Genomic DNA, 18,689 nt, shown 5'->3' with positions numbered 1-18,689 from the left:
AGTAGTAGTTATCTCCTGGTCCTACTGGCTACTGTATGGTATAGTTTCCTATTAGAGTAGTAGTTATCTCCTGGTCCTACTGGCTACTGTATGGTATAGTTTCCTATTAGAGTAGTAGTTATCTCCTGGTCCTACTGGCTACTGTATGGTATAGTTTCCCATTAGAGTAGTAGTTATCTCCTGGTCCTACTGGCTACTGTATGGTATAGTTTCCCATTAGAGTAGTAGTTATCTCCTGGTCCTACTGGCTACTGTATGGTATAGTTTCTTATTAGAGTAGTAGTTATCTCCTGGTCCTACTGGCTACTGTATGGTATAGTTTCCTATTAGAGAAGTAGTTATCTCCTGGTCCTACTGGTTACTGTATGGTATAGTTTCCTATTAGAGTAGTAGTTATCTCCTGGTCCTACTGGCTACTGTATGGTATAGTTTCCTATTAGAGAAGTAGTTATCTCCTGGTCCTACTGGTTACTGTATGGTATAGTTTCCTATTAGAGTAGTAGTTATCTCCTGGTCCTACTGGCTACTGTATGGTATAGTTTCCTATTAGAGTAGTAGTTATCTCCTGGTCCTACTGGCTACTGTATGGTATAGTTTCCCATTAGAGTAGTAGTTATCTCCTGGTCCTACTGGCTACTGTATGGTATAGTTTCCTATTAGAGTAGTAGTTATCTCCTGGTCCTACTGGCTACTGTATGGTATAGTAGTTATATCCTGGTCCTACTGGCTACTGTATGGTATAGTTTCCTATTAGAGTAGTAGTTATCTCCTGGTCCTACTGGCTACTGTATGGTATAGTTTCCTATTAGAGTAGTAGTTAGCTCCTGGTCCTACTGGCTACTGTATGGTATAGTTTCCTATTAGAGTAGTAGTTATCTCCTGGTCCTACTGGCTACTGTATGGTATAGTTTCCTATTAGAGTAGTAGTTATCTCCTGGTCCTACTGGCTACTGTATGGTATAGTTTCCCATTGGAGTAGTAGTTATCTCCTGGTCCTACTGGCTACTGTATGGTATAGTTTCCTATTGGAGTAGTAGTTATCTCCTGGTCTTACTGGCTACTGTATGGTATAGTAGTTATCTCCTGGTCCTACTGGCTACTGTATGGTATAGTTTCCTATTGGAGTAGTAGTTATCTCCTGGTCCTACTGGCTACTGTATGGTATAGTTTCCTATTAGAGTAGTAGTTATATCCTTGTCCTACTGGCTACTGTATGGTATAGTTTCCTATTAGAGTAGTAGTTAGCTCCTGGTCCTACTGGCTACTGTATGGTATAGTTTCCTATTAGAGTAGTAGTTATCTCCTGGTCCTACTGGCTACTGTATGGTATAGTTTCCTATTAGAGTAGTAGTTATCTCCTGGTCCTACTGGCTACTGTATGGTATAGTTTCCCATTGGAGTAGTAGTTATCTCCTGGTCCTACTGGCTACTGTATGGTATAGTTTCCTATTGGAGTAGTAGTTATCTCCTGGTCTTACTGGCTACTGTATGGTATAGTAGTTATCTCCTGGTCCTACTGGCTACTGTATGGTATAGTTTCCTATTGGAGTAGTAGTTATCTCCTGGTCCTACTGGCTACTGTATGGTATAGTTTCCTATTAGAGTAGTAGTTATATCCTTGTCCTACTGGCTACTGTATGGTATAGTAGTTATCTCCTGGTCCTACTGTATGGTATAGTTTCCTATTAGAGTAGTAGTTATCTCCTGGTCCTACTGGCTACTGTATGGTATAGTTTCCTATTAGAGTAGTAGTTATCTCCTGGTCCTACTGGCTACTGTATGGTATAGTAGTTATCTCCTGGTCCTACTGGCTACTGTATGGTATAGTAGTTATCTCCTGGTCCTACTGGCTACAGTATGGTATAGTTTCCTATTAGAGTAGTAGTTATCTCCTGGTCCTACTGGCTACTGTATGGTATAGTTTCCTATTAGAGTAGTAGTTATCTCCTGGTCCTACTGGCTACTGTATGGTATAGTTTCCTATTAGAGTAGTAGTTATCTCCTGGTCTACTGGCTACTGTATGGTATAGTTTCCTATTAGAGTAGTAGTTATCTCCTGGTCCTACTGGCTACTGTATGGTATAGTTTCCTATTAGAGTAGTAGTTATCTCCTGGTCCTACTGTATGGTATAGTTTCCTATTAGAGTAGTAGTTATCTCCTGGTCCTACTGGCTACTGTATGGTATAGTTTCCTATTAGAGTAGTAGTTATCTCCTGGTCCTACTGGCTACTGTATGGTATAGTAGTTATCTCCTGGTCCTACTGGCTACTGTATGGTATAGTAGTTATCTCCTGGTCCTACTGGCTACAGTATGGTATAGTTTCCTATTAGAGTAGTAGTTATCTCCTGGTCCTACTTACTACTGTATGGTATAGTTTCCTATTAGAGTAGTAGTTATCTCCTGGTCCTACTGGCTACTGTATGGTATAGTTTCCTATTAGAGTAGTAGTTATCTCCTGGTCTACTGGCTACTGTATGGTATAGTTTCCTATTAGAGTAGTAGTTATCTCCTGGTCCTACTGGCTACTGTATGGTATAGTAGTTATCTCCTGGTCCTACTGGCTACTGTATGGTATAGTAGTTATCTCCTGGTCCTACTGGCTACTGTATGGTATAGTTTCCTATTAGAGTAGTAGTTATATCCTTGTCCTACTGGCTACTGTATGGTATAGTAGTTATCTCCTGGTCCTACTGTATGGTATAGTTTCCTATTAGAGTAGTAGTTATCTCCTGGTCCTACTGGCTACTGTATGGTATAGTTTCCTATTAGAGTAGTAGTTATCTCCTGGTCCTACTGGCTACTGTATGGTATAGTAGTTATCTCCTGGTCCTACTGGCTACTGTATGGTATAGTTTCCTATTAGAGTAGTAGTTATCTCCTGGTCCTACTGGCTACTGTATGGTATAGTTTCCTATTAGAGTAGTAGTTATCTCCTGGTCCTACTGGCTACTGTATGGTATAGTTTCCCATTAGAGTAGTAGTTATATCCTGGTCCTACTGGCTACTGTATGGTATAGTAGTTATCTCCTGGTCCTACTGGCTACTGTATGGTATAGTAGTTATCTCCTGGTCCTACTGTATGGTATAGTTTCCTATTAGAGTAGTAGTTATCTCCTGGTCCTACTGGCTACTGTATGGTATAGTTTCCCATTAGAGTAGTAGTTATCTCCTGGTCCTACTGGCTACTGTATGGTATAGTTTCCTATTAGAGTAGTAGTTATCTCCTGGTCCTACTGGCTACTGTATGGTATAGTTTCCCATTAGAGTAGTAGTTATATCCTGGTCCTACTGGCTACTGTATGGTATAGTTTCCCATTAGAGTAGTAGTTATCTCCTGGTCCTACTGGCTACTGTATGGTATAGTTTCCTATTAGAGTAGTAGTTATCTCCTGGTCCTACTGGCTACTGTATGGTATAGTTTCCCATTAGAGTAGTAGTTATATCCTGGTCCTACTGGCTACTGTATGGTATAGTTTCCTATTAGAGTAGTAGTTATCTCCTGGTCCTACTGGCTACTGTATGGTATAGTTTCCCATTAGAGTAGTAGTTATATCCTGGTCCTACTGGGTACTGTATGGTATAGTTTCCCATTAGAGTAGCAGTTATCTCCTGGTCCTACTGGCTACTGTATGGTATAGTAGTTATCTCCTGGTCCTACTGGCTACTGTATGGTATATTAGTTATCTCCTGGTCCTACTGTATGGTATAGTTTCCTATTAGAGTAGTAGTTATCATCTGGTCCTACTGGCTACTGTATGGTATAGTTTCCCATTAGAGTAGTAGTTATCTCCTGGTCCTACTGGCTACTGTATGGTATAGTTTCCTATTAGAGTAGTAGTTATCTCCTGGTCCTACTGGCTACTGTATGGTATAGTTTCCTATTAGAGTAGTAGTTATCTCCTGGTCCTACTGGCTACTGTATGGTATAGTTTCCTATTAGAGTAGTAGTTATCTCCTGGTCCTACTGGCTACTGTATGGTATAGTTTCCTATTAGAGTAGTAGTTATCTCCTGGTCCTACTGGCTACTGTATGGTATAGTAGTTATCTCCTGGTCCTACTGGCTACTGTATGGTATAGTAGTTATCTCCTGGTCCTACTGTATGGTATAGTAGTTATCTCCTGGTCCTACTGGCTACTGTATGGTATAGTAGTTATCTCCTGGTCCTACTGTATGGTATAGTAGTTATCTCCTGGTCCTACTGTATGGTATAGTAGTTATCTCCTGGTCCTACTGGCTACTGTATGGTATAGTAGTTATCTCCTGGTCCTACTGTATGGTATAGTAGTTATCTCCTGGTCCTACTGGCTACTGTATTGTATAGTAGTTATCTCCTGGTCCTACTGTATGGTATAGTAGTTATCTCCTGGTCCTACTGGCTACTGTATGGTATAGTAGTTATCTCCTGGTCCTACTGTATGGTATAGTAGTTATCTCCTGGTCCTACTGTATGGTATAGTTTCCTATTAGAGTAGTAGTTATCTCCTGGTCCTACTGGCTACTGTATGGTATAGTAGTTATCTCCTGGTCCTACTGTATGGTATAGTAGTTATCTCCTGGTCCTACTGTATGGTATAGTTTCCTATTAGAGTAGTAGTTATCTCCTGGTCCTACTGGCTACTGTATGGTATAGTAGTTATCTCCTGGTCCTACTGGCTACTGTATGGTATAGTAGTTATCTCCTGGTCCTACTGTATTGTATAGTAGTTATCTCCTGGTCCTACTGGCTTCTGTATGGTATAGTAGTTATCTCCTGGTCCTACTGTATGGTATAGTAGTTATCTCCTGGTCATACTGGCTACTGTATGGTATAGTAGTTATATCCTGGTCCTACTGGCTACTGTATGGTATAGTAGTTATCTCCTGGTCCTACTGGCTACTGTATGGTATAGTAGTTATCTCCTGGTCCTACTGTATGGTATAGTAGTTATCTCCTGGTCCTACTGGCTACTGTATGGTATAGTAGTTATCTCCTGGTCCTACTGGCTACTGTATGGTATAGTAGTTATCTCCTGGTCCTACTGTATGGTATAGTTTCCCATTAGAGTAGTTATTGCAGTCAGATAAATCTTCCCGTGTTCCTTACTTTGCTAGGTGGAACGGTGGAGGCACTCCTCAGAGGCAGCCCAACCAGGAGGTCATGTATGTCACACATAGAAAATAAACTCCTATAGCTACATGTATAATGCTACAGAAGCTTCAATGTTGCAACCATGAAGTGTTCATTAGCTGTCGTGCTCTCTGTGTGCTTTGTAGTGGCAGAACTGCTCTATGTTGCTGTATGTTGCTTTGCTTTCTTTGTTTTGTATGTTGCTTTAGCCTTGACTGTCTAATGCTTTTTGTGGCTGTCAAACATTCATGCGTTAAAATGTAACGTGAGCCAGTCTTCTACGTATAAGATGTTCAGTACTAAACCGTACACAGCATCAGCCTGGTCCCAGATCGGTTTGTTCTTTTACGAATGACCATAGTGGTTGGCCAGACGACACAAACGCATCTAGGACCAGGTAGGTCAGCAATATCAGTCAGTTGACTCTGTGTCTGTCTCTGTCTGTCTCTGTCTGTGTCTGTCTCTGTGTCTGTCTCTGTGTCTGTCTCTGTGTCTGTCTGTCTCTGTCTGTGTCTGTCTCTGTCTGTCTCTGTCTGTCTCTGTGTCTGTCTCTGTCTGTGTCTGTCTCTGTGTCTGTCTCTGTCTGTGTCTGTCTCTGTGTCTGTCTCTGTGTCTGTGTAGACCGCCCCAGTCTAAGATCCTGAGAGAGGACCAGAACCACAACATGTACGTGGCCGGCTGCACCGAGGTAGAAGTCAAGTCTACAGAAGAGGCCTTTGAGGTGTTCTGGAGAGGTAGGATCAGATCAACCCTTCACTGAACACCTAATCTATCAAGCCCTTCACTAAACACCTAATCTATCAAACCCTTCACTAAACACCTAATCTATCAAAGGCTGCGTTTACACAGGCAGCCCAATCTGACCGTTTGGACAATTATTGGGGGGGGGGGGGGGTGGTCTGTCTGTGTAAATGCAGCCATTAAGGCCCTTTTTACAGCAATACCGTTTTCATGAAGTTCTTTGCTCATCCCAGAGACCAAGCAACATTTCCTGCTACCACAACCCATCCATTCTGTGTTTGACCTGGGCCATATCATGTTATTGAGTAGCTAATTGAGGTTGATTTGGTTGAACTTGATCTCCTGTTTGTTGTTTATAGGTCGGAAGAAGAGGCGTATAGCGAACACTCAGCTCAACAGAGAGTCCAGTCGCTCCCACAGTGTGATCTTATATAGGTATTGATGTTAGGTTGACTGTCTGGTTATGTTACAGGTCAGAAGAAGAGGCGTATAGCCAACACTCAGCTCAACAGAGAGTCCAGTCGCTCCCACAGTGTGATCTTATATAGGTATTGATGTTAGGTTGACTGTCTGGTTACGTTACAGGTCAGAAGAAGAGGCGTATAGCGAACACTCAGCTCAACAGAGAGTCCAGTCGCTCCCACAGTGTGATCTTATATAGGTATTGATGTTAGGTTGACTGTCTGGTTATATTATAGGTCAGAAGAAGAGGCGTATAGCCAACACTCAGCTCAACAGAGAGTCCAGTCGCTCCCACAGTGTGATCTTATATAGGTATTGATGTTAGGTTGACTGTCTGGTTACATTACAGGTCAGAAGAAGAGGCGTATAGCCAACACTCAGCTCAACAGAGAGTCCAGTCGCTCCCACAGTGTGATCTTATATAGGTATTGATGTTAGGTTGACTGTCTGGTTATGTTACAGGTCAGAAGAAGAGACGTATAGCCAACACTCAGCTCAACAGAGAGTCCAGTCGCTCCCACAGTGTGATCTTATATAGGTATTGATGTTAGGTTGACTGTCTGGTTACATTACAGGTCAGAAGAAGAGGCGTATAGCCAACACTCAGCTCAACAGAGAGTCCAGTCGCTCCCACAGTGTATTCATCATCAAACTGGCTCAGGCCCCCCTGGATGCAGATGGTGACAACATCTTACAGGTAATATCATCATATATAATAAATTGCACTTTTAGCCCAACGCTTTTATCGCCTCTGTCTCTTCAATAGAATCAGACAAGAATCCCACTCCGTTGGTATGACCAATCGGAATCTATGTCTCAAGATTATATTCTGGGATATGTTCCGGGTCGCCTCTGAGAATAACATTGACGTATACAATGACTCGGTGACTGAGTTCATCAGGAAGTGCATAGAGGAATTTTTGTTCCTGCTGTGATGATTAGAACTTATCCAAACCAAAAAACCATGGATAGATGGCAGCATTCACGCAAACCACCGCATTTAACCACGGCAAGGTGACTGGTGAGTAAGACATTTAAGCATCTTAACTCTCGCAAGGCTGCCGGGTCAGAGGGCATGTGCAGACCAGCTGGCTGGAGTCTTTACGGGCATGTTCAATCTCTCCCTATCCCAGTCTGTTGTCCCCAGTTGCTTCAAGATGGCCACCATTGTCCCTGTACCCAAGAAAGCAAAGGTAACTGAACTAAATGACTATCGCCCCGTAGCACTCACCTCTGTCATCATGAAGTGCTTTGAGAGACTAGTCAAGGATCATATCACCTCTACCTTACCTGTCACCCTAGACCCACTTCAATTTGCATACCACCCCAACAGATCCACGGATAACACAATCGCCATCGCACTGCACACTGCCCTATCCCATCTGGACAAGAGGAATACATATGTAAGAATGCTGTTCATTGACTATAGCTCAGCATTCAACACCATAGTACCCTCCAAGCTCATCATTAAGCTCGAGGCCCTGGGTCTGAACCCCGCCCTGTGCAACTGGGTCCTGGACTTCCTGACGGGCCGCCCCCAGGTGGTGAAGGTAGGAAACAACACCTCCACTTCGCTGATCCTCAACACAGTGGCCCCACAAGGGTGCGTGCTCAGCCCCCTCCTGGACTCCCTGTTCACCCATGACTGCGTGGCCAAGCACGCCTCCAACTCAATCATCAAGTTTGCAGACGACACAACAGTAGTAGGCTTGATTACCAACAATGACGAGACCGCCTACAGGGAGGAGGTGAGGGCCCTGAAAGAGTGGGGCCAGGAAAATAACCTCTCTCTCTCAACGTCAACAAAACAAAGGAGTTGATCGTGGATTCATGTTCCTCGATCATCACTGACAACCTGAAATGGTCCATCCACACAGTCTGAAGGCGTAACAGCGCCTCTTCTACAGATGCACCATTGAGAGCATCCTGTATCACCGCCTGGTACGGCAACTGCACTGTCCGCAACTTCAGGGCTCTCCAGAGGGTGGTGCGGTCTGCCCAACGCATCACCGGGGGCACACTGCCTACACTCCCTCAAGGACATTTTACATTTTTACATTTTTTGTCATTTAGCAGATGCTCTTATCCAGAGCGACTTACAGTTAGTGAGTGCATACATTACATTTTTTCATACTGGGCCCCCGTGGGAATCGAACCCACAACCTTGGCGTTGCAAGCGCCATGCTCTACCAACTGAGCTACACAGCACCCGGTGTCACAGGAAGGCCAAGAAGATCATCAAGGATCTCAGCTCCGCGGCATCAAAGCTGGGACTGAGAGACAGAAGCTATTTTTCAATCTCCAGGCCATCAGACTGTTAAATAGTCACCACTAGCCAGCCTCTGCCCAGTACCCTGCCCTGAACTTTAGTCACTGTTACTAGCTGGCTACCAACCGGTACTCAACTCTGTACCAGGCATAAAATTAATACCCGCCAAATGCAGGTCAATGTGTAGGGCTCTACAGTGCAAGCATTACATTCGCGAATAAAAATAGTCCAAAGTCAAGTATGAGCACATGCGAGTTGCGATTTTATAGTAGAAAATGCTGCAGTAGCTGTTTACCAAGTATTTCTGCAGTTTTGGTTCACAGCTGCTAATCGCACAAAGAAATACGAATCATACATCCCACCTCACGCAGCAACACTGCCTGACAGGAGCTGAGTGAAAATACAGAGACATTTTTGGAGGTGCATAAGTTGGTGTAATTTACTCAAGTCTACAAAGTGAGGCTTTGTCCTCGTGTTACTTGGCTATTTACATTGTTTTGTTCACAAGCTCAGTTGTATTTAAAGTTAGTTTGAGTCTGCTGCTTCAACTGATAGCGAAGGGACGCCCCTAGTCCGATCCCAAATCTCAGACACACGTGACATGACTTGAGTGGTCTGTTACTACGGTAACCTTCCACCCCTTTCAAAGGGGCAGCTGAACATTTTGTCTCATCTGATATTTTGGTTAAAAGACTGATGAAATTGAGCAGTATACCACATTACTTATTACTAATCCATTTCTCCTTTTAGAAACATTACAAAGCATGGTCATGGTTTTGTTTTTGGATTATGGCGAAAAATATTTTGAGTGGCTCGTAGATTTTTTTTCATTTACCTGCCACAGTAGCTGGTGGACCAAAAAGTTAATTTTAGGCACTGGTAACCTGTTTACGGCGTCCACCCACGGTTCTCAGAATGACAGAAATCACATTTAGTTGAAGGTAATTCATCTTAACAAAACATACAACTCCGATGCAACAGCATGCGTCATTCTTACCGAATTCTGATGAGCAATTTGAAGATGTTAGATTACGTAGGCGGTGCGTCCACAAGGCTAGGGGAAGCTAAGCTTTCCTAAAGTAACTTGAATTAAATTGCCAAAATTATAAAACCTTAATTAGCTTACTCCTGTCTATGCGGAAATAATTACAATCATTCAAAATAGGCTACTACACCAGAAAGCATGGTTTGGACACAGAGGATCAGTAACTTGTTAAATTAAAAACAGGTGGATTGTTTTAATAATAATATAATAATAATAATATGCCATTTAGCAGACGCTTTTATCCAAAGCGACTTACAGTAATGTGTGCATAAATTTTTACGTATGGGTGGTCCCGGGGATCGAACCCACTACCTTGGCGTTACAAGCGCCGTGCTCTACCAATAAATCGCATAGCCTACAGTCGGAAGGTCCCTCAATTTGGGCAGCGGGCGGAGAGCGCGAGGCAAGTACCAAATCAGCCTAGATTGTTGAGTTGCGACTGTCAGTGAAAAGCAAACAGACCAGTCCAGGCATATCGCAATATTTGAAACTACTGTAGTATCGGGTCAATGCTGGCAATTATTGCTGATAAACAAAGGAGTCCGCTCATACTGAACCTTTGATCATAAGTTTTATTCATATCACAAGATTCCAGCATGAGGTTACAGGTGTCATGACACCCGGAGAACGGCGTCCCAGATTGCAATGGCCGCTCTAACCTCTTCTTCGCTTTTACCCAGTATATATAATCTTCCCAAGGTATGGGTGGCTCCCTCTACTGTCCAATCCCCTGTCTACAACACACTTCCTGTCTGTTGTATGTGGCGTTACACTAAAACATTCCCTCTTGACACTAAAATAAACATCCTCTCCGGTTCCACTTAAAAACATTAACAACGTCATAATCTTAATACACTACACTACTATCGCGGAAAAAGTGTTTGGAAACAAATTGCTGCAAATGGAAGACAATAAAAATACTCCAATCTGTCTTTTAGTTATACAAATTCTCCACTTAGTCGAGTGAACAGTAGCCAGCGGAGAACGTCGGCCATATCCCCGTTGAGTGTGCATATTCACTGTCATTATCATTGGGTTAGTTCCACTTTTAGTGTGTTTTTGGACAATCATTTCCTCCTCCAGGTTAGATGATGTCATGTATTTGTCTCCCCTGACTATATGGATCAGACCTTAGTTTTTATTGATCTCTTTGTCAGTGTCAGCGCAGTAGAATACCCTGTTATTTCTTCTGCTAATGTCTTCAGTCATCTAACGTGTAGTAAAGGCCACATTTTCCTGTGCAAAGAAAACTGAGTAAATGTAGACTGATATAGCCTAGGCCGACTCTTCTATTATTAGCCTAAATTATGACTCAAACCTAATAATCACATTAGGAATAGTAGGATATCTTGCATAATTCTGAAAATGCGAGGATGCATGAAAATCTTTTATTATAAAGGTGCATTTTATGGTCAAAATTAGCTTCCCCGAACTTGAAACCCAAGCGCCGCCGATGTTAGAATAACTGTCCTCATTTACTTTTCCTCAGCCAACAAGATGAGTAACGAACAACAAAATCACCAGCCTATGTCAATCTACTATCCCCCATAGTAGAAACGTTTACCTATTATATTGGTCAGCTTGTCGTTCTGTGCGAGGAAGAAATAGCCTGTTCCAAACACTCTCGGAGGGTTGTGGGACGGTAGATCCGAAAACGTTAAAAAGCAATCAGTCTCAAGCAACAACAGACCAGAACGTTTATCATTAATGTTGATGAACCTATTATTTCTTCACATTATAAACGCAGCAATCTGCCTAAAGCAGTAGGCTACGCGCAAATGTAAGTTCCACAATACAATTAGCGGGATAACACCATTGTGAACGGTTTCGTGTGACAGATATGAAAACATCTGTTTTGAAATTTAGGAAGAGGGGAGAACTAAATATGCTACAACTAGCATGCGTTGCTAATATAACTAGGATTGTGCCATTGGCTACTGAACAATGAAAGAAAATTGATTTTGAAATCCAATAGAACATGAGAGGAAAAGGCTACTGGTTTCAATGGCATATGGAAGTCTTTATAAAATAATTGCCTGCACCTTTGGTTGGATTTTGGCTAGGCTACTTTGAAGCAAGGTAAGACATGCCTCATATGTATTAAAACGTTCAGGGTTTCTAACAATGAAGTTTTGCTTTCAAAATGCTTACTGCCTCCAGTTCATTGTGAAGTGGTGTGAGACTTGCTGATGCCTGTCTCGTTGCCGATGCACTTGAATGGTGAATGGGAAGAGCTTCAATTACCAGTTGAGGGGGGAAAAAATATTAGCTATTTTTAATCGTGGCCATTGTTTTGTTTTTACACAGGATTACCTTTAGAATTGTTGCACAAGGAGTGTGCTTATGAAAGCACGTTTCACTCCAGCAGCAACAAACAGCTGTTTTGAGATGTATCAGCAGGTCTTGCGCTAGCTACATCCGCTGGCATTTCAATCAATTAATAGGCTAAAATTCATTATTTCGCAATGGGATTGTTATTTTTTTGGCAGTCGGCCATCTTATTTATCGGCTATTATCAGCTGAAGGAAACCCTGCTATGTACATAGTCATTGAACATTGGTCACTTTAATAATGTTTACATCAGGCGTTCCCAAACTTTTGTGGCCCACGACCCCATTTTGATATCTGAAAATTCTGCAACCCCAACCATGTGAATAAATTGGCTATTAACAGCCGATGTTTACTTTTTTATTTGGGCTATGGCAGTCAATTGAAAAATATTAACAGTATTTCTGATTGTCTTCTCAACACAATCACATACTTTTAATGTGGGGCTATGACAGTCAACTGCAAATTAGTCTGACATAATGTATCTCACCACCACTAATGAGATGGGTGTGCTTGATGCATGTCGCGTCAAAGACTGGGCGTGGTCGACAGTGCGCACCTCATCTCTGCCGTCACATCCAATCTGGATCGATATTTGGTTTTAATGCACAGAATCCAGCTTCAAACCGATATGAGCTGGCGGAGGGCACCATGAGTTTTATGGTGCTTTCAAGACAACTGGGAACTCTGAAAAATAGGAGGTCAAATCAAGACGTCAGTGATCTTTAGGTCTGAAAGATGGAACTCTAGAAAGAGGCCAGTGTTCCTGAGTTAGAATTCCGGTTTGGCCGGGGGGCTTTACTTGGCTCATGGAGCTCTAGCGTCCCCTTGTGGTGGGCCGGGCGCCTGCAGGCTGACTTCGGTCGTCAGTTGAACGGTGTTTCCTCCGACACATTGGTGCAGCTGGCTTCCAGGTTAAGCGGGCGGGAGTTAAGAAGCGCGGTTTGGCGGGTCATGTTTCAGAGGACGCATGCCTCAACCTTCGCCTCTCCCGAGCCCTTTGGGGAGTTGCAGCGATGAGACAAGATCGCAATTGGATATCACGAAAAAGGGGGTAACATACAACAACAAAAATACAAATAAATCCCAGTCGGAGCTCGTTTTTTTCCAGAGTTCCCAGTTGTCTTAAACTCACTGAAGTCGGAAGTGTGAGATTTCCCAGTTCTGAGTTCCCAGTTGTTTTGAACGCAGCATTAATGCTCAGATGGAGACTGCAGGGTATTCCCTTTGATTCAGGACCCAAAACTCCTCCATAGTGACCCGTGAATGCGTTGTCTTAGAGGGTCATATTAGTTTAAAGCCCAAACTGTTCAGATGCTACAGACAGAAGTTGGCAGACCGGTGGTACCGACTTCAGACGAGACCCGTCACGTTTCCGTGAGAAGACCGATGTTCGGGATGTCTCCTGGTCTGACAAACACTGCTACGGCTTTGCCACCTTCCACCGCAGATGCGAAAGGCCGACATCAGCGGATGCGGTGGATTGAGACGCAGCCCAAGCAAAATAAAACATATCTCTAGCTTAAACAGATGAATGTCTATGGGGATTTTTTTATTATGCTAATTTGATTTCTGTGGTGGGCGTGGACATCGACTATAGGGGGTTGAAAATAACTTTGTCTAGTAGAAGAGTAAATGTGTATAAATGTTTTTCTATGTGTGCTCAGGATAAGAACCAGGTCAGCGTCAGCCAGCTGTGCCTCGTAGACTTGGCGGGGAGTGAGCGCACCAGCAGGACCCGGGCAGAGGGCAACCGCCTCAGAGAAGCAGGTGGGTTCGAATCACTCCGTTCAACAATGTCAGGGTTCTCCCCAGGATTTCTTTTAACAAGGTGGGGCTTCTGAGTACAGCTGGGGGAGGCCTTTGAACAACTGTAACTGCGGTCTAGAGCCTTTAAATTATATTAAACAGTGTAAATTATTTGGGGAGAACCCTGAATATAAATGCTATCCACGACCAGAAAACATCGTTTTTACCTAGACTGATGAAGAAAGCTCACATTTTTTTCAGGAAATATGCCTTTTCCTACTTGTAAGATAAAATGTATATTTCTGATTGTAGGTAACATCAACCAGTCGCTCATGACTTTGAGGACGTGTATAGAAGTGCTTCGGGAGAACCAAATGTGTGGCACAAACAAGGTTTGGATTGTATTTATTTAATTCATTTTGGACCATTTGTGTACTACATCATGCTAAACTATGTGTTATGCATGTAGGTTGTGGAACAAACTAGGTACATTTGGGGATATTTATCTGTACTACATACAAGCTACACCACATCATCTGTATCTGACAGAATACTGTACCGCTCTGTATTAAGCAGAGGAGACAGGGCACGCTATACCATATGGTCTGTATTTGGCAGAGGAGACAGGGCACGCTATACCATATGGTCTGTATTTGGCAGAGGAGACAGGGCACGCTATACCATATGGTCTGTATTAAGCAGAGGAGACAGGGCACGCTATACCATATGGTCTGTATTAAGCAGAGGAGACAGGGCACGCTATACCATATGGTCTGTATTTGGCAGAGGAGACAGGGCACGCTATACCATATGGTCTGTATTAAGCAGAGGAGACAGGGCACACTATACCATATGGTCTGTATTTGGCAGAGGAGACAGGGCACGCTATACCATATGGTCTGTATTTGGCAGAGGAGACAGGGCACGCTATACCATATGGTCTGTATTTGGCAGAGGAGACAGGGCACGCTATACCATATGGTCTGTATTAAGCAGAGGAGACAGGGCACGCTATACCATATGGTCTGTATTAAGCAGAGGAGACAGGGCACGCTATACCATATGGTCTGTATTAAGCAGAGGAGACAGGGCACGCTATACCATATGGTCTGTATTTGGCAGAGGAGACAGGGCACGCTATACCATATGGTCTGTTTTTGGCAGAGGAGACAGGGCACGCTATACCATATGGTCTGTATTTGGCAGAGGAGACAGGGCACGCTATACCATATGGTCTGTATTTGGCAGAGGAGACAGGGCACGCTATACCATATGGTCTGTATTTGGCAGAGGAGACAGGGCACGCTATACCATATGGTCTGTATTAAGCAGAGGAGACAGGGCACGCTATACCATATGGTCTGTATTTGGCAGAGGAGACAGGGCACGCTATACCATATGGTCTGTTTTTGGCAGAGGAGACAGGGCACGCTATACCATATGGTCTGTATTTGGCAGAGGAGACAGGGCACGCTATACCATATGGTCTGTTTTTGGCAGAGGAGACAGGGCACGCTATACCATATGGTCTGTATTTGGCAGAGGAGACAGGGCACGCTATACCATATGGTCTGTATTTGGCAGAGGAGACAGGGCACGCTATACCATATGGTCTGTATTTGGCAGAGGAGACAGGGCACGCTATACCATATGGTCTGTATTAAGCAGAGGAGACAGGGCACGCTATACCATATGGTCTGTATTTGGCAGAGGAGACAGGGCACGCTATACCATATGGTCTGTTTTTGGCAGAGGAGACAGGGCACGCTATACCATATGGTCTGTATTTGGCAGAGGAGACAGGGCACGCTATACCATATGGTCTGTATTTGGCAGAGGAGACAGGGCACGCTATACCATATGGTCTGTATTTGGCAGAGGAGACAGGGCACGCTATACCATATGGTCTGTATTTGGCAGAGGAGACAGGGCACGCTATACCATATGGTCTATATTTGGCAGAGGAGACAGGGCACGCTATACCATATGGTCTGTATTTGGCAGAGGAGACAGGGCACGCTATACCATATGGTCTGTATTTGGCAGAGGAGACAGGGCACGCTATACCATATGGTCTGTATTTGGCAGAGGAGACAGGGCACGCTATACCATATGGTCTGTATTAAGCAGAGGACCTCGGCGTTACTCTTGACCCTGATCTCTCTTTTGACGAACATATCAAGACTGTTTCAAGGACAGCTTTTTTCCATCTACGTAACATTGCAAAAATCAGAAATTTTCTGTCCAAAAATGATGCAGAAAAATTAATCCATGCATTTGTTACTTCTAGGTTAGACTACTGCAATGCTCTACTTTCCGGCTACCCGGATAAAGCACTAAATAAACTTCAGTTAGTGCTAAATACGGCTGCTAGAATCCTGACTAGAACCAAGAAATTTGATCATATTACTCCAGTGCTAGCTTCCCTACACTGGCTTCCTGTTAAGGCAAGGGCTGATTTCAAGGTTTTACTGTTAACCTATAAAGCGTTACATGGAATTGCTCCTACCTATCTTTCCGAGTTGGTCCTGCCGTACATACCAATACGTACGCTACGGTCACAAGACGCAGGCCTCCTAATTGTCCCTAGAATTTCTAAGCAAACAGCGGGAGGCAGGGCTTTCTCCTATAGATCTCCATTTTTATGGAACAGTCTGCCTACCCATGTGAGAGACGCAGACTCGGTCTCAACCTTTAAGTCTTTACTGAAGACTTATCTCTTCAGTAGGTCATATGATTGAGTGTAGTCTGGCCCAGGAGTGTGAAGGTGAACGGAAAGGCTCTGGAGCAACGAACAGCCCTTGCTGTCTCTGCCAGGCCGGTTCCCCTCTCTCCACTGGGGTTCTCTGCATCTAACCCTGTTACAGGGGCTGAGTCACTGGCTTGCTGGTGCTCTTTCATGCCGTCCCTAGGAGGGGTGCGTCACTTGAGTGGGTTGAGTTACTGACGTGATCTTCCTGTCTGGGTTGGCGCCCCCCCTTGGTTTGTGCTGTGGTGGAGACCTCTGTGGGCTATACTCGGCCTTGTCTCAGGATTGTAAGTTGGTGGTTGAGGATATCCCTCTAGTGGTGCGGGGGCTGTGCTTTGGCAGAGTGGGTGGGGTTATATCCTTCCTGTTTGGCCCTGTCCGGGGGTTTCTTCGGATGGGGCCACAGTGTCTCCGGACCGCTCCTGTCTCAGCCTCCAGTATTTATGCTGCAGTAGTTTATGTGTCGGGGGGCTGGGGTTAGTTGGTTATACCTGGAGTACTTCTCCTGTCTTATCCAGTGTCCTGTCTGAATTTAAGTATGCTCTCTCTAATTCTCTCGTTCTCTCTTTCTCTCTGAGAACCTGAGCCCTAGGACCATACGTCAGGACTACCGGGCATGCTGACACCTTGCTGTCCCCAGTCCGCCTGGCCTTGCTGCTATTCCAGTTTCAACTGTTCTGCCTGCGGTTACGAAACCCCTACCTGTCCCAGACCTGCTGTTTTCAACTCTTAATGATCGGCTATGAAAAGCCAACTGAGAGACCTGAGCCCTAGGACCATACGTCGGAACTACCGGCCGTGGTGACTCCTTGCTGTCCCCAGTCCGCCTGGCCTTGCTGCTATTCCAGTTTCAACTGTTCTGCCTGCGGTTATGGAACCCCTACCTGTCCCAGACCTGCTGTTTTCAACTCTTAATGATCGGCTATGAAAAGCCAACTGAGATTTATTCCTGATTATTATTTGACCATGCTTGTCACTTATGAACATTTTTGAACATCTTGGCATGGTTCTGTTATAACCTCCACCCGGCACAGCCAGAAGAGGACTGGCCACCCCTCATAGCCTGGTTCCTCTCTAGGTTTCTTCCTAGGTTTTGGCATTTCTAGGGAGTTTTTCCTAGCCACCGTGCTTCTACACCTGCATTACTAGCTGTTTGGGGTTTTAGGCTGGGTTTCTGTACAGCACTTCGAGATATTAGCTGATGTACGAAGGGCTATATAAAATAAAATTGATTGATTGATTGATTGAGGAGACAGGGCACGCTATACCATATGGTCTGTATTAAGCAGAGGAGACAGGGCACGCTATACCATATGGTCTGTATTAAGCAGAGGAGACAGGGCACGCTATACCATATGGTCTGTATTAAGCAGAGGAGACAGGGCACGCTATACCATATGGTCTGTATTAAGCAGAGGAGACAGGGCACGCTATACCATATGGTCTGTATTAAGCAGAGGAGACAGGGCACGCTATACCATATGGTCTGTATTAAGCAGAGGAGACAGGGCACGCTATACCATATGGTCTGTATTTGGCAGAGGAGACAGGGCACGCTATACCATATGGTCTGTATTTGGCAGAGGAGACAGGGCACGCTATACCATATGGTCTGTATTTGGCAGAGGAGACAGGGCACGCTATACCATATGGTCTGTATTTGGCAGAGGAGACAGGGCACGCTGTACCATATGGTGGCGCAGTGGTCTAAGGCACTGCATCGCAGTGCTAACTGTGCCACTAGAGATCCTGGTTCGAATCCAGGCTCTGTCGCAGCCTGCCGTGACCGGGAGACCCATGGGCGGCGCACAATTGGCCCAGCGTTGTACAGGGTAGGGGAGGGAATGGCCGGCAGGGATGTAGCTCAGTTGATAGAGCATGGCGTTTGCAACGCCAGGGTTGTGGGTTCGATTCCCACGGGGGGCCAGTATAAAAAAATAAATATGTATTCACTAACTGTAAGTCGCTCTGGATAAGAGCGTCTGCTAAATTACTAAAATGTAAAATGTAAAAAATATGGTCTGTATTTGCTTGTGAAGCTCGTAATGCATTCTGCACATTATTTTAAGTAGCTAAATTCATACTAATTCATCCTTCCATCTGAGGACAAAACACAATACTTTAATCCGTGCAAAAACGTTGGTTACTGTAGCTAGGTTTCCATCCAATTGGCGACAGATTTTCATGTGAATATTCTAGAATCCGTATAAAGAAAATATGCAAAAGGAGGAGAGG

General features: G+C 44.2%; 1 protein-coding gene across 1 annotated transcript in view; it reads left to right on the top strand.

The window, feature by feature from the left end:
• Positions 1 to 18,689, top strand: part of LOC311134709 (kinesin-like protein KIF23) — a 64,956-nt gene that overhangs the window by 15,824 nt on the left and 30,443 nt on the right. Inside the window, exons 8-11 of the mRNA XM_084168478.1 lie at positions 5,733 to 5,845; positions 6,890 to 7,011; positions 13,624 to 13,726; positions 14,018 to 14,097. Coding sequence (XP_084024604.1) covers positions 5,733 to 5,845; positions 6,890 to 7,011; positions 13,624 to 13,726; positions 14,018 to 14,097 — 418 coding nt within the window. The remainder of the gene's footprint in view (positions 1 to 5,732; positions 5,846 to 6,889; positions 7,012 to 13,623; positions 13,727 to 14,017; positions 14,098 to 18,689) is intronic.

This window comes from Coregonus lavaretus (assembly GCF_964263955.1).
Source record: "Coregonus lavaretus genome assembly, chromosome: 9".
In the NCBI taxonomy this organism is placed as follows: Eukaryota; Metazoa; Chordata; class Actinopteri; order Salmoniformes; family Salmonidae; genus Coregonus; species Coregonus lavaretus.
The sequence above is the reverse complement of the archived record's forward strand: the minus strand, read 5'-3'. Positions and strand labels throughout refer to the sequence as shown.